The 13,786-nt window shown below is 65.1% G+C and overlaps 1 protein-coding gene across 5 annotated transcripts in view; it reads left to right on the top strand.

Annotated features, from left to right (window-relative positions):
* The window catches only part of TXNRD2 (thioredoxin reductase 2), a 48,087-nt gene that overhangs the window by 30,947 nt on the left and 3,354 nt on the right, over positions 1–13,786 (top strand). For all 5 annotated transcript variants that reach the window (XR_011236517.1, XR_011236518.1, XM_069496784.1 and 2 more), the window contains exons 12-16: positions 7,062–7,198; positions 9,594–9,689; positions 10,014–10,106; positions 11,532–11,603; positions 11,739–11,836. Coding sequence is in view for 3 of the 5 variants with exons in the window: in XM_069496784.1 (XP_069352885.1) it covers positions 7,062–7,198; positions 9,594–9,689; positions 10,014–10,106; positions 11,532–11,603; positions 11,739–11,836 (496 nt within the window). In the remaining 2 variants the exon portion in view is untranslated. The remainder of the gene's footprint in view (positions 1–7,061; positions 7,199–9,593; positions 9,690–10,013; positions 10,107–11,531; positions 11,604–11,738; positions 11,837–13,786) is intronic.

Here is a 13,786-nt window from a genome sequence, read left to right as displayed (position 1 = left end):
ACAAGGGTGGGGAGTGTGGCCTACCCCTGCCCCAGCCAGGCTGTCTGAGGGGGCCTGGGGAGGAGAGGCCCAGATGCCGTCCCGTCCCAGGCCACCTGGGAGGCGGTGGCCACTGCGAATGGGCTCCCGTGAGGAGCCTGCGGTTCTCATCCGGGAGGGTGTTTCAGGGCGCGCTGTGCACCTGCCGGGACGTCCCTGCCGCCTGGCACCTGCGTCATCTAGATTTGGTTTCTAGTTTTCCTGCCTGTCCTGTCCACTCGAACGTTGACCATGGGAAGAACTAAGGTGTCGGTTTCTCTCAGCACTTCTGGTTCTCCGGGGCCTCTCTGCACCGAGCCTGGGCAGTCGTCCCCCTGCCGTGAGCCCTGGCCGAGAACCCTGATCCCTCTGCCCCTCCCCCGATCGTGCACATCTTTACTGGGCGCCCAGAGGGGCCGTCCCATCAGTGTCCGCTGAGGCTTGCTGGCCAGGGTGCGGCGTCCCCTGGGGCTCCCAGAGGAGCGAGCTGCATCACAGAGCGATGCTTCTGCAGAAGCCACGCGGAATGAGTGGCGTCGGGAATGAAATCGAGTCTCGGGGGGCGGGCCCTTTGCTTTCGTGTAGGGGGTGCGAGAACAGGTCTGCGTGGGGAAAGGGTCTGAGATGGCCCAGAGTGAACCACAGGGGGTCAGTTACCCGGAGGAACATTCTCGGTCAGATTGTGGAAGTAAATGTTAAGAAAGTTCATTGTGGTAAACGCTATGCAAGGCTAGGTGATGTTTTGGACCCACAAGTGTGCTGATGTTTATTATCTTAAACTGCACTCCGAACACCAAGGTGACAACTTTCTCCCTTCCCACTCGCCCCAGCCTTCCTCTTTTGTCCCCTGACATCTCTCTGGACCCCCCCCCATCAGTACAGGGGGCCCTTGTCCCTCCTTTGGACAGAGGAGCTGGCCGTGCAGCCAGACGCCGTCCACTGGCCCACAGCGATGGCGGCGGCCCCGTGGGCCAGGGCTGTGCCCCGAGGAGCCCGGGGTTCTCCCAGCGTCCAGGCGGGGGCTGGCAGGGCCGAGGTGGGCCCCTGCCTGGCAGAGCTGCCGTGGCGCATACCCCCTCCCTCCCCCGCTGGGAGTCTGTTTTATTTTTCGTATTTTCAAAAAGAGCATCCCCCAGTCTGCCCGGCTTGATTGATGCTGGGGGTGGAAGCTTTTCGCAGTCCTTGGCCTTTGACCTTGATTCCCGAGGGCGGCAGCGGTTTCTGGCACGCCTGCGGGGGGTGGGGGCTGCCGGCATGTGCTGACTGCGCTGCCGAGAGCCAGGTTTTGTAAACATTTAGGAGCCACTTCCCAGGTTCACCGCTGGGGGTGTTTTCTGCTGGCTCTTACTGATAAGCCTGGAACCCAGCGTGCTTTCTGCTCACGGAGGTTCAAATGAAGTACCTGGGGCTGGCCCTGCCCTTCCCGAGCGGGGAGTCCTGAGTCCACACAAGCTGGGCTCTCGCAGGTGTTTAAAAAGAGAAAGGGAGGACGCCCCTCATGCCCCACAGACACACGGACCGGCCGGGTGCTGCTCGGAGCTCCCATGTGGCACCGAATGCTGGCCCTGCCCACGCGTCCCGCCACAGCCACCAGGACGGTGGATGTTGGCACCGAGAAGTGGGCCCTGCAGCCTGGAAGCGGAGGAGGCCTGGAGCCCCTTCCTCGGCAGCCTTGATCTCCAGTGGTGGATTAAGCAAGTTAGCAGTTAAAGCAGTTAATTGCTGTGCAGGGGCCCGGCTCATTGTTTGTCTGTGAATCACCCGCCCACACCAGGTGTCTCAGATAATAGACTGGGAACTTCAGGGAGGAGGATTTCCTGTCTGCAGATGTGCCGATTACAGCGCTGAGTGAAGACAGTCAGCCTGGCTGCTGGGCCCGAATTCGCTGGAGTTAACCAGTTGTGGCCTGAATCCCCGGGTCAGCGTCTGAGCAGACGCCTCCCCGCATAGAGGCTTCTAGGCTCCAGTTGAGCTTAGATTTGGCTTTAAGGGATGGACAGTCTACCTCTGGGTCACAGCCATGGGACACCAGGCACTGAGATTGTCACGTGCCCCCGGGCATCCCCGCCCCTCCGGACATCTCGGTGCATCTGTCCCTGCCCAGGGAGTCCTCGCCACAGTCGGCGGGGGTGGGGGGCTGGTGTGCAGGAGGGGCCTCGCCGAGCCTGGAGGACCCTCGGCCCAGACAGCCACTGTCCCCCAACCGAGTGCCGAGAGGGCAGTCGCAGGCCTGCCCGGGCCCCCGCGGTATGGTGGGTGAGCCCTGGGGGAAGAACCAGCCCAAATCTTACCCCGGCCACTGAAGCCATTTTCTCTTCTTCGGGCTTTGTTGTAGAGGCTTGGAGTCACCACCCGTGTGCAAACCCACTTCCGAGCCTCTCGGCCCCCGCCCCGGCCCCAGAACCTGGCTCCCTGCTTTCCACGGAACACCACGCACAGGCCAGCACTGGGAGCGGCTGCGTGTGCACCAGGGGGCTGGGGTGCCCAGGACCCAGGGGGCAGCGGGGCAGCCCAGGGAGGGCTGCAGCCCGGGCTCCCCGCTCCACCTGGGGCTGCTGGCTCAAGTTTGCATGGTTGGGACCATCCTTGCTCAGCTGCATTCTGCTGTCGGCTGCCCCCCACAGATGCGGCCCACGCAAGGCCCTGCGGTGTGTCCCCCTGGTGGGTGCCAGGCAGCAAGACGGGGTGGGAGTCGAAGCAGAACCAGGCCCCCAAGGCTGGGAATTCGTGGGTGGGAGTGCTCCGAGCCCCGCAAGAGGGAAGAGGCCGCTGGGGCCTGGCACCCCCTGGAGGCCCTGAGGGGTGGCCCTGGTGCCCCCCGGCTGGGCACTGGAGAGGAGCTGATGGGCGTCACTGAGCCAGGACGCAGCCTGGTCCAGGGAACCCCCGGGGAGCCCACTGAGTTCTTCCCAGTGGGGACTCAGAGGTGACCTGGCCTGGGTGAGCTAGTAGAGTGGCTGGCCCTGTGCAGGTGGTGTGGCTCAGGGGCGCCTCCTTGGTGGTCTAACATCTTTTCATTTGAGTGCAATTTTGATGTCAGTAATTATTGACATCAAGAGAGACCCAAGGGTCGGGCGGTGGCTCGCACCTGTCATCCCAGCTCTTTGGGAGGCTGAGGTGGGAAGATTTGAGACCAGCCTGGGCAACACAGTGAGACCCTGTCTCTAGAAAAATGAAAAAAATTGCCTGGGCGTGGTGGCTGCACCTGTCGTCCCAGCTACTCAGGAGGCCGAGGCAGGAGGATCCCTTGAGGCCAGGAGTTTGGGGCTGCAGTGAGCTTTGATTGTGCCACTGCCCTCCAGCCTGGGTGGCAGAGCCAGACCCTGTCTCAGCAACAACAAAAAAAGAAAACAGAGAGACACTGAAATCTGCCTGTGTTTGGGCTTTTCTTTTCTTTTCTTTTGGAGGGCAAGAAGGTGGACATTCACACTCACAGGGCTCTTCCCATAGGAACCTGCCGAACTCCGAGAGGTGGCCGTGGCCTTCCCGCCACTCCGAGTGGCCGTGGGGCACTGCTGCTCCCGCAGCAGCCTCGGGTCAGCCCTGGCTCACAGCAGCGCCAGCCCCTGGCGGGGCCTGGCGAGGGCGGGGGCAGCAGGGCCCTGAGCCATGACCTGCCTGGCGCCCAGCAGCTCATCCCGCGTCCAGACTCGTGTCCGAGGGGCTGGCCTGCCCCCGCGGTGACCTTCGCTGGGTCTGTCACCAAGTCAGACTCAGGGCTTACGGTTAGAACTCACTGGAAACCCATCAAAGGTAAAAGCTTGGTGAAAACGCTATGGCGATGAGCAGGTGCGGCCATGCGTGTTATCATGTGCCGTCCGCGTGCGTCTGAGTTAGCCAGTGCCGGCCTCAGCGAGGCTGTATTTATGGTAACAGTCGTTAAAGCGGTAACCACGGAGCACCCTCCTTCCCGGGGGTCCCGGGCGCCTAGCTGGAGGCTGCACTGCACTCCAAGGCCGGCTGTGCGTTTCGGGAGCCACCGTGAGGGTGTCGGACGCTTCGCAGTGGACGCAGGCTGGCTTGAACAGGAAAGGCCAGCGCTGCCTCCAGGGGGGCCCAGCCCCACTCCCAGAGGCCCCCCGGTGTGAGACACCATCGGGATGGCCTGCGGGTCCCTGGTGAGCACTGGCGGGCACAGTGAGCAGCCAGCATCCTGTCACCTCGTGGTCCAGGGGCTTATTCGCCACCCAGCAAACACCGAGCCTTGGCTGGGATGCAAGGCCGGCAGGCCTGTGCTCACCCCTGCCCTGCGGTGGGGGCTGCGGCTCGTTGAGAAGGGGCCATTGGGAAACAAAAATGACGAAGAAGATGGTAAGTAGAAAAAAGCAGCCAGCTTCAGGGCTCCGAGTCCAGTCGCAAAGGTGGGCCTGCTTGGTCCAAGGTGCTGCGCCAGGGTGAGTGGTAGGGCGGGCCCGGGGGCCACATGGCGTGAGGACAGTGGCCGGGCGGCCATGCAGGCCTGTGTGCGGAGCCCCGCCGCCTCGCAGGGCAGCCCCCGCGAGCTCCCTCGCCCCGTCCCCGGCACGGCACTTCCTCCCTCGCGCCTGGCCGCGCCTGTCTGGACCGCGGCCCCTCGCTCCCCTGCCGTACTGCCGCGGGCACCTAATCTCACCTCATTTCACAGCTGCTCTTTGCCGGTGGGAACATGTGCCCCAGGCGGGCGTGAAATCGGAGGACATGCGCGTTTTCCATCTCGGGATGAGAGAGGCCGTGGTACTGCACGCGGCCGGCCATCTGTGCGTCCCTGTGTCCGGCAGAGGAGGCAGGAATGACCGACAGCTGCCATCTGGGTGGCTGGGGCCAGGCCGACTGGGCCCTCCGCGCCAGCAAGGGGATTGGACCCTGCTCTGAGCATGAGGGGACAGGACTTCGGGAGCCACCCTGCCTCTGCTGCGGCCACCACCCTGGTTCTTTGCTCAGTGAGGCCCCCAGTGGGGGCTCGGGGCCCAGCATCCTGGCTGGCAGGGCCTGTCACAGCTGGTGTGGAGCACTGGGGCGGAGCCGGCCCCTCTGTCCCGCTGGCCGGGCCCCACTGGCGCAGCTTCCAAACCCCACACACCATGGCCTCCCTTCCCGGGCCGGCCGGGCTGCCTGTGGCCGCCGCTCACTCTTCCCTCACCGCTCGTTCCAGAAGCCGCCGCAGCCCCTGCGAGGCCGGGTGTGCTCGCGCCACGAGGCCGCCCCTGCCGCCCTCCAGCGGGTCCTGGCTCTTCACGCCAGGGCTCCTTCGCATCCCCTGAGCCTCCCAGTGGCGCACAGCACGTCCCAGCAGTCCCGGCTGTGCGATGGGCCGCACGGGCCACCCGGTTCCACACTTGCGTTATCGTCTCCTGTGTCTACTTTTATATTTCTCTTCATTTCCTTTGGGACCTGGGGGCAGGGTTTGGGCAGCACCTGCAAGGGTCACGGTTGCCAGAGTTACCCAGGGGAACGTGAGGAAATGCTCCTGGCCTCCCGGGACCAGCCGGGCAGGGGACAGCGCGGATGCAGTGTCAGCTCTGTCCCCAGCACAGAGCTGTCACCAGGAGGCGCTGGGCCTGCGGAGCTGATGCACCAGCCTGGGGAGGGCCCAAGGGCTCCTCCTGTGAACCCCGGCTCTGCCATGGGGCCCTGGCTCCCTCTGCCATGGCCTGGCATCGCCTGTGTCCAGGCAGATCCTCCACTGGTGCCAGCCTGCCTGGCACCCGACTGCTGCGGCCGAGCAGAGCGCAGAGGCTGGAGCCGGCCTCCCGCGAACTTGAGAAGCTCGGCTTAGCGCAGCCTCCGTGTTTTGACGTCTCGCTCCAGGACGGCAGCTGGGGACTTAAGGTTTTCCTTTCACAGGGGCTTCGTCTTCCAGATGCTTAGGTGGGCACCACCCACTTCCTGGCTGCAAGGAAGCTGGTTTGTCCAGGCCACTGCAAGCTGTGGGGCTGTGCCGTTGACACCAAGTCACGCTGGCCGTCAGGGACATGCCTGAGCCGCTGGGGGCTGCCCGCTGCCCCTGCCCTCCTGGGGTGGGCGGGAAGAGCTGCCGTGGCCACACCCCTCCGAGTCAGGAGAGAAAGGGTCCTCTGGCCACTTGGCCACAACAAGGCCCGCGTGTCGCCCTCCCTCCAGCCCCAGGCTGTGTGGAGCCTGGCAGAGGCCACGGTGCCCAAGGCCCCAGGACTGGCCATCCCCTACCCGTCCTGGCCTCTGCACCCAAGAGCAGGAGCAGCTCGCGGCTGTGCCCCGGGATGAGCCCAGTGTGGCTCAGGCACTGTCCCTTGGCCCAGCTCCTCTCTCGGCCATGGGGTCTCCAGGCTGGGGCTGTTTGCTGGGCAGCAGGGGGCCGCAGTGTGGAGCGGCAGGGATCTGGCCCCTGGCCCTGCTCGCTGGGCCCTATGCCAGGGGTCGTGAGCCCACCTTCCCCGAATAGAAAGAGACCTTCAGGCTCCATCTGGGCAAGGACCACCCCAAGGACCTGAGCATCGACTGGGGGTACGGCCTGGGGCGTAGCCCCTCGGTCTCAGCTTGTCCAGACAGGGAGGAGGCCATTGAGAGCCATCGGGTGTGCCTTGGAGGAGGCCCCGCTGGACTCTGAGGCCTGGGGGCCGATGGCTCTCGGTGCCCAATCGTGCTGGGCGGGGGTTGCAGGGAGGCCGGGCAGAGTGCCGGGTGCCCACAGCCCCCGTGGAAGGCTGGTTTCTCCTATGAAGCCAGCACAGAGCATCGATGTCACGCTGGTGGCCTGTGGCAGGGCCTGGGGCCAGGGCACAGGGAAGGTCCTGGAGTCCTGTGCTCAGCACTCTGGTGTCGGGCAGTCTCGGCATCGGCAAGTGCCTGCTCCTTCCCGGGGGCCAGAGGACGGGAGGCCGCTGCGTTCGCAGTGGGCGGGGCCCCTGCACTGGCCGCGCTGCCCGGTGACCGTTCACGGCAGACACCGGGGCCCCAGCCCGGGCACCCTCGGTGCCTCTCACTCCACCAGTTCTGAGTGGACCTTCTAAGAACCGGCTTAACGAGAAGGAGCCTAGGTCGGAACCGCTGCAGAAACCCTTCCGCCCTCTCTTCGTCTCCTCCAGGTCGAGTTCCGGAAACCGGAAGTCTGAATTTGGAGAAGTCTGGGGTGAAAACCAGCCCCGACAGCCAGAAGATCCTGGTGGACTCCCGGGACGCCACCTCCGTCCCCCACATCTACGCCATAGGTGACGTGGCGGAGGTACGGCCTGTGCCCCGGGAGCCGGTGTCCCCACCCGCCCCAGCTGGGCCTGGGGACATGCTCTGGGGGCCGTGGTCCTGTGGGAGAAGTGACCCCAGGGGCTGGCAGGGCTCTTGTCCCGGGAGGAGGTGGCATTGGACTGCGCTCCCTCAGTGCTGTGCCCTTCTGTGGCGGGGGCTGTGGGGCGGCGTAGGGACAGCTGCGAACACAGTCGGCAGACCCCTGTGGGAGGCGCTGTGGGTTGGCCTTGCAGAACAGGCCTCGACCTCCCCGCAGTTGGTCTAGAGGCACAGTCTCAGACCTGCGGCTGGCGCAGCCTTGGGACTGTCCTGTCCCACGGGCCGAGTGGCAGGCCCTGCCCTCTGATCTGCCGCAGGCCCATCCCCTCTGACGGGGCGCCATGCCGTCGCCGTGGGGTGGAGACCAGGCTGGGGGCCAGACCTGGGGACCCCACGGCCCTGGAGCCCCCCAGGGGCCTGTAGCAGTTCCTGCCTCACTCCCTGCCCTGGACGGTGGGTCCACAGCAGCCCCCTTGTGAGGCCTTGGTGGACGTCCCCCCACGGGCCCCCAGCAGGAGTCCCACGTGGGCGGCCGTGAGGCGCCCCCTCCACAGCCTCAGGAGCAGCTGGCCACCTGCGTGTGTCCCGCGCATCCCAAGGAGGGTGGCTCGGGGGTCCCTGGCCAGACTAGCCTGAGGGGGCCTCCCTGCCTCAGCCTCCTGTCAGTGTTCATGTCCTGGGGCTGTAGTGACCAGTCACCACACACGGGGGAGCTTAGAACAGAAGTCAGAAGTCACGGTGTGGGCAGGGCCGCGCTCCCCCAGGAGCCTCAGGGGGGCCCCTTCCCGCCTCCCCAGTGGTGGCCGCGTGCCCCGACTCCGGCTTGTCTCACGGTGTCTGCCTCTTGTTGGATTTAGGGTCCACCCTAATTCCAGTGGGCCCTTGTCTTAGTCCTTACCTTAATTGCATCTGCAAAGACCCTATTTCCAGATAAGGTCACACTCGGAGGTTCCAGGCGGACCCCCTGGGTTGTGTGTGACCCTCTGGTCGGCCTGTCTGTGTGAACGGACGTGAGCGCCTTCACGTGTTCTCTGTCCTGAGGCCCCTGCCTGGGCCGGGCAGCGCAGCTGCTTGGCGTGATTTCTGCAAGTGCAGCCTCTGCCCATGGCCATGTGGACGTGACCGTCTCTGATCACAGAAGTCTGTGGCATGCCGTGGGCGCTGCGCCCTAAGACCGGGTGCCGTGCCGGAGAGCACCTCGCATCTGCACGCACCCTGCCTCCCGAAGCCGGACTTCCCCGGCTGCAGAGCGTGCGGCTCCCAGCTCCTGGCCCAGTAGCGGCGGGGTGGACACTGCAATATTTTGAGCTGTGTTGGCGGAAATATACGGCAAACGCAAAGGCATTCTTTTTTGAGACAGTCTTGCTTGGTTGCCTCAAGTAGAGGGCAGTGGTGTCATCATAGCTCACAGCAACCTCAAACTCCTGGGCTCAAGCGATCCTCCTGCCTCAGCCTCCCGAGTAGCTGGAACCACAGGTGTCAGCCACCGCGCCTGGCCAGCCAAAAGCATTCTTTACTTAAAAACTAAGCAGACTCCTTGGGAAAGGCCGTTGTGAGCAGTGCAAAGAGTTAACATTAGTGGTTCCACGGGCTGGGAGGCACTGGTGGGTGGGGCGGCGCCATTGTTTAATGAGATACTGTGTGCTGCGCTCAGGGATGTTTCCGTGGTTAGTCAGGCCTGCTGGAATGCACGGGCTGCTTTCCTGAATTTATCTCTGCGGATCTCTATTCATTTCTGGAATGCCAGACAACATCTGCATTTCCTGCCGCAGAGGTGACAGGCAGCCCGTCCCGGCGGACACGTGCAGGAATGCCCGAGGCAGGGCGGAGGGGTCTCCGGCAGAGCGACCATCTGACTCGGGATTTGTCACGGGCTGTGCCGTGCCAGTCGCGCAGCGTGGCGGGAGCACATGGAATGCTCTGGGGGCCCGCGCTGGCTGGGATTCCAGCTAATGCGAGCGGCAGCAGGATCCCTTGTGAGCTGTCGGGGGGCGGCTGCCCCAGGTCAGCAGCACGAGGGAGGGGGTCAGAAAGAAGCCTCAGCCAGCGAGCGAGGGCACGAGCCGGCTCACCGGCAGCCCCCTTTCTCGGCCAGGGCGGGTGGCACCCAGGCCCCTCCCCGGCAGGACAGAGGGCAGCCCCGGAGGGAGAGGCCGTGGGACGCCCCCGGAGGACGAACCTCGCATGGGGACGGCTTTCCCTCGCTGTGCTCTGTGGCAAACGGCGTTGGGGGGTTTCAGAAAGGGAGCTGCCCGCTAGAGAGGGCTGGCTGGGGCGAGGGGGCTGCACGGGCTCCCTGGACACGGGGCTGACCTGGCCCTGGGGCCTTCCCTCAGGGGCGGCCCGAGCTGACGCCCACGGCCATCATGGCCGGGAGGCTGCTGGCCCAGCGGCTGTTCGGCCAGTCCGCGGCCCTGATGGACTACGACAACGTGAGTGCTCCGCGGGGCTGGTTCTGCCGCGTGGGGGGTGTGTGCACCCATGTGCCTATGTGTGGGCGGGCGCACACGTGTGCATGCGTGTGCCTGCACGTGTGTGCTTGTGTGTGCGCTTGTGTGTGTGCGCTTGTGGGAGCACAGGTGTGTGGTTCAGCTTCAAGAGTGCGGCCCAGACACGGGTGAGCGAACTGCCGCTGTGTCTGTGGCCTGCCGCCAGTGCGCCTGGGGGCTGGGCCTGTGATCGCTGCGTCCACGTCACGCAGTGGGACCTCGGGTGTGGGGCCTGAGGAGTCTGCCTGAGTCTGGATCCACCTGCAGGTCCCCACGACCGTCTTCACCCCGCTGGAGTACGGCTGTGTGGGGCTGTCGGAGGAGGAGGCTGTGGCTCGCCATGGCCAGGAGCACGTGGAGGTGAGCGGGCAGGGCAGGGGCAGACGGGGCCAATGCCACCTGTGCAGCCCTTTTCCCCTGGAGCGCCCCGCCCTGCGCAGAGCCCTGTGAGTGGGACGCCAGTGTCCCCGCTCCTGGGGCTGCAGCTCGGCAGGGCGGGGTGCAGGGCCCAGAACTGCCGGTGGGCGCGGGGCAGCGGAAAGGATGGGGGTCGGGGCATTGGAGGGAAGGCCGAGGCCTCCGGCAGCCTTTGGGGTGTGGCTGAGCCTCCGGCCTTGGGTCCAGCCTGCTGCCACACGTCTTGATGGAGGGGGAAGGGCCTGAGCTGCCTCATTCTGAGGCCGAGGAGGCACCAGAGAGAGGCCCCGTCGGCTGGCGCCCCCAGGCCCCCCAGCACCATCGGGGTCCCCGCCATGGTGCCACCGGCTCCCCTGCTGGGGACTCAAGGGCACTTGAGGGTTCTGGCAGATGGGATCCCCACCCCCCGCCCCAGTCCTGCTCTGATCCTCCTCCCAGATTCGTCGGACGCAGGCCGTCACCCTGCAGGAAGGGGCTTCCACGGGGCAAGGCTGCTTTGGGGTCTGCTCGGCAGGAGCCTCAGCCCTGGCAGCGGAGGTGCCCGGGAGAAGCCAGGCCCCGCGCAGCCTGGGCGGCCAGGCAGGGCCTGGGGATGAGCCCCCGTCCCCGCGGCCGGCCCTCCCCCCGCAGCCAGCCCCCGTCAGCGGGACCGGCCCGACAGACCGGCCTTCCCCGGGCACTTTGTTTGCTATTTTTGTTTGATTCATCGCAAGTACGTTGGGACATATGTTCATGGCATTTTGTAATGTTGTTTTATGTTTCGTGATGTTGAAGGGCCAAATACCCTGCGTTTGTTTTCCTTTCCGTTCCGTCTTGGGTGGAACCGTATCCTCTGAAGCTGCATTAATGAACAGTGGCTGTGCAGCACATGTGAGGGCCCTGCTCATTTTCTCTCGGCCGCAGCCCCGGACACGCTGTCGGGCCCTTTGTGGGTGCTGAAAGCCTTTGTCCGACAGCTCCGGTGTGGCCGGGGCCGCCGGGGCCCTAGCGCCTTGCTCGAGTGAGGACCGAGTCCGGGCCACGGCGCCCCAGGGAGCTTGGGTGGCCGCCCACCCGTTCCTGCCCCCAGCACTGGTCAGAGCAGGGCAGTGTGTCCACCTTGTGTCCTCCTTGGGGACACCCCAGGGCCCTGTGCCCAGCCTTGGGCTCTGCCACATGGCACAGTGGGGACACGTGGGCAGCCAGCGTGGCGCCTGCTCCTGGAGAGAGGGTTGCATCCTCACCCAGACCACAGCTCTGGGCCAAACGAATGGTTCTGGGTCCCCACTGCACGCCTGCCCTGTCCTTGCAGCCCGTCCCAGCGACAAAACGCCATGGGACTTGTTTAGCTGTGGCCACTGACTCCAGGAATTGGTACCTTGTCACCAGGTTTATCACGCATATTATAAACCACTGGAGTTCACAGTGGCTGAACGGGACGCGTCCCAGTGTTACATAAAGGTGAGCCTCCCGCGGCCCGGGGTGCACGGAGGGTGAGCGGGTGGGGTGGGGGCGGAGGGCAGGTCCCAGGGCGCCCCCAGGGCAAGGTGGGCAGGGCAGCAGGGCCCCCTCCCACGGGCTGGCTGTGGCTTCCAGATGGTGTGCCTGAGGGAGCCCCCACAGCTGGTGCTGGGCCTGCACTTCCTCGGCCCCAACGCGGGCGAAGTCACCCAAGGATTTGCTCTGGGGATCCGGTGAGTCCAGAGGACTGTCGGCGCTCTGTGGTGCTGACGGTGTCCCCCGAGCGTTGGCAGCGCCACAGTGGGACAGGCTGCGTTTCACGCTGTCTTTCTGTGGCCTCCGCGTGCCAGCAGCAGGGATTCCTCTGGCTGCCCTCAGCCGTGGCAGGTCCGATGGGAGGGGCGGCGGCTCTCTCCTCCAGCCAGACGCTGCTGAGCTAGAGCCACGCGGAGTGGCTGCTGTGGCCCCGGGTCCCTGTCTGGGGCTTTTCTACACCGAACAAGCAGGGTTGGGGCCTCGCTCACCAGGCAACTCCTCAGGCAGCCGTGCGCAGTGTCTTCCGGAGCTCGGGCCATTGCCTGCGTCTTGGGCTCAGGCTATGTGTTTTCAGAGTCCCTGGGCCAAAGGAGGCCACGGCAGAGGCTCTGCGGGGGCTGTCAGGGCAGCTGGAGGTTGGGACATCATGCATAGCCTGAGAGGGGTGGCTGGACGTGTGGCGCCAGAGGCAGGAGGGCCGGGCTGGCGTGGTGTCCGTGGGCCGAGCAGAGAGGGGGCGTGGGGAGGGCCGGGCTGGCGTGGTGTCCGTGGGCCGAGCAGAGAGGGGGCGTGGGGAGGGCCGGGCTGGCGTGGTGTCCGTGGGCCGAGCAGAGAGGGGGCGTGGGGAGGGCCGGGCTGGCGTGGTGTCCGTGGGCCGAGCAGAGAGGGGGCGTGGGGAGGGCTGGGCTGGCGTGGTGTCCGTGGGCCGAGCAGAGAGGGGGCGTGGGGAGGGCTGGGCTGGCGTGGTGTCCGTGGGCCGAGCAGAGAGGGGGCGTGGGGAGGGCCGGGCTGGCATGGTGTCCGTGGGCCGAGCAGAGAGGGGGCGTGGGGAGGGCCGGGCTGGCATGGTGTCCGTGGGCCGAGCAGAGAGGGGGCGTGGGGAGGGCCGGGCTGGCGTGGTGTCTGTGGGCCGAGCAGAGAGGGGGCGTGGGGAGGGCTGGGCTGCTGGAGAGGGTGTGGACAGGGCAGAGGAGCAGGGCAGCACCCGGAAAGGCTGTCCAGGGGCCGTGCAGGCACTGGAGGGTCAAGCCAGACGCCCGGGGCACCCTGGCCTCCTCCACGTGCAACCTCGGCTGGGGCCCCCCAGCGCGGGGCAGCGAGCCTGCGGCCCTGCAGTTGCCCCACACACACGTGCAAGGATTGCTGGGGTGCGGAGGGTCTCCCAGGGCAAGGGCTCCAGAGGGCAGCAGGATCCAGGGTGGGCTCCCATCCTTGGACACATGTCCGCGGTCCCCGAGCTGTGGAGCCATCTGTGGCAGAGCCATCATCTGGAAGTTCAATCCAGTGTGACCGCTGGAAGGAAGCCTGTGGGCCTGGTCCAGCCTCTGCTGAGAGGCCTGCCGGAGCCCTCGAGGGGTGGGGTTGAACCTGGGCACCCACTGGCCTCTGGTGAGGGCTGGCAGGCCCCGCCATCCACGGCACCAGCTCTGTCTTGGGAGATCTCTGGGGCTGGCAGGGGACAGAGAGGGCCCTGGCTCTCTCACAGGGCCATCGCTATCCATAGATGCTATTGCCAGGACTGGCACTCAGCTTCCAGAACAATTTCTGGAACGGTCATTTAAAATATGGCAGCCTCTTTTTATAATGCAACTGCAAAGCCCTGGTTTCCTTAATATGCAAAGAGCTCTTAAAAGTCAACAATAATAATTATAGAGCAATAGAGCAAACAACCCAATAAAAAAGGAGACAACACAAATTGGCAATTCACAGGAGAAAAAATAAAAACAAACAGTAGAAAGCTTCTGAGCCTTGGAAATTTAAAATTTGGAATTTTAAGGCGTAACTAAAGCACCAAGGAACCATGTTCGTTGGCGAGGATGAAAAGGCTCGCTACTGTCCAGTCGCGATCAGTGTCTGCGTGGAGGAGACACTGAAGGTTGGAGCGAGTCACGTGTTTCAGATGAGGTTGGGAGGATGGCGTGGGCCGG

The sequence above is a fragment of the Eulemur rufifrons genome, chromosome 21, assembly GCF_041146395.1.
Source record: "Eulemur rufifrons isolate Redbay chromosome 21, OSU_ERuf_1, whole genome shotgun sequence".
Classification (NCBI taxonomy): Eukaryota; Metazoa; Chordata; class Mammalia; order Primates; family Lemuridae; genus Eulemur; species Eulemur rufifrons.
This window is presented reverse-complemented; position numbering and strand designations above follow the sequence as displayed.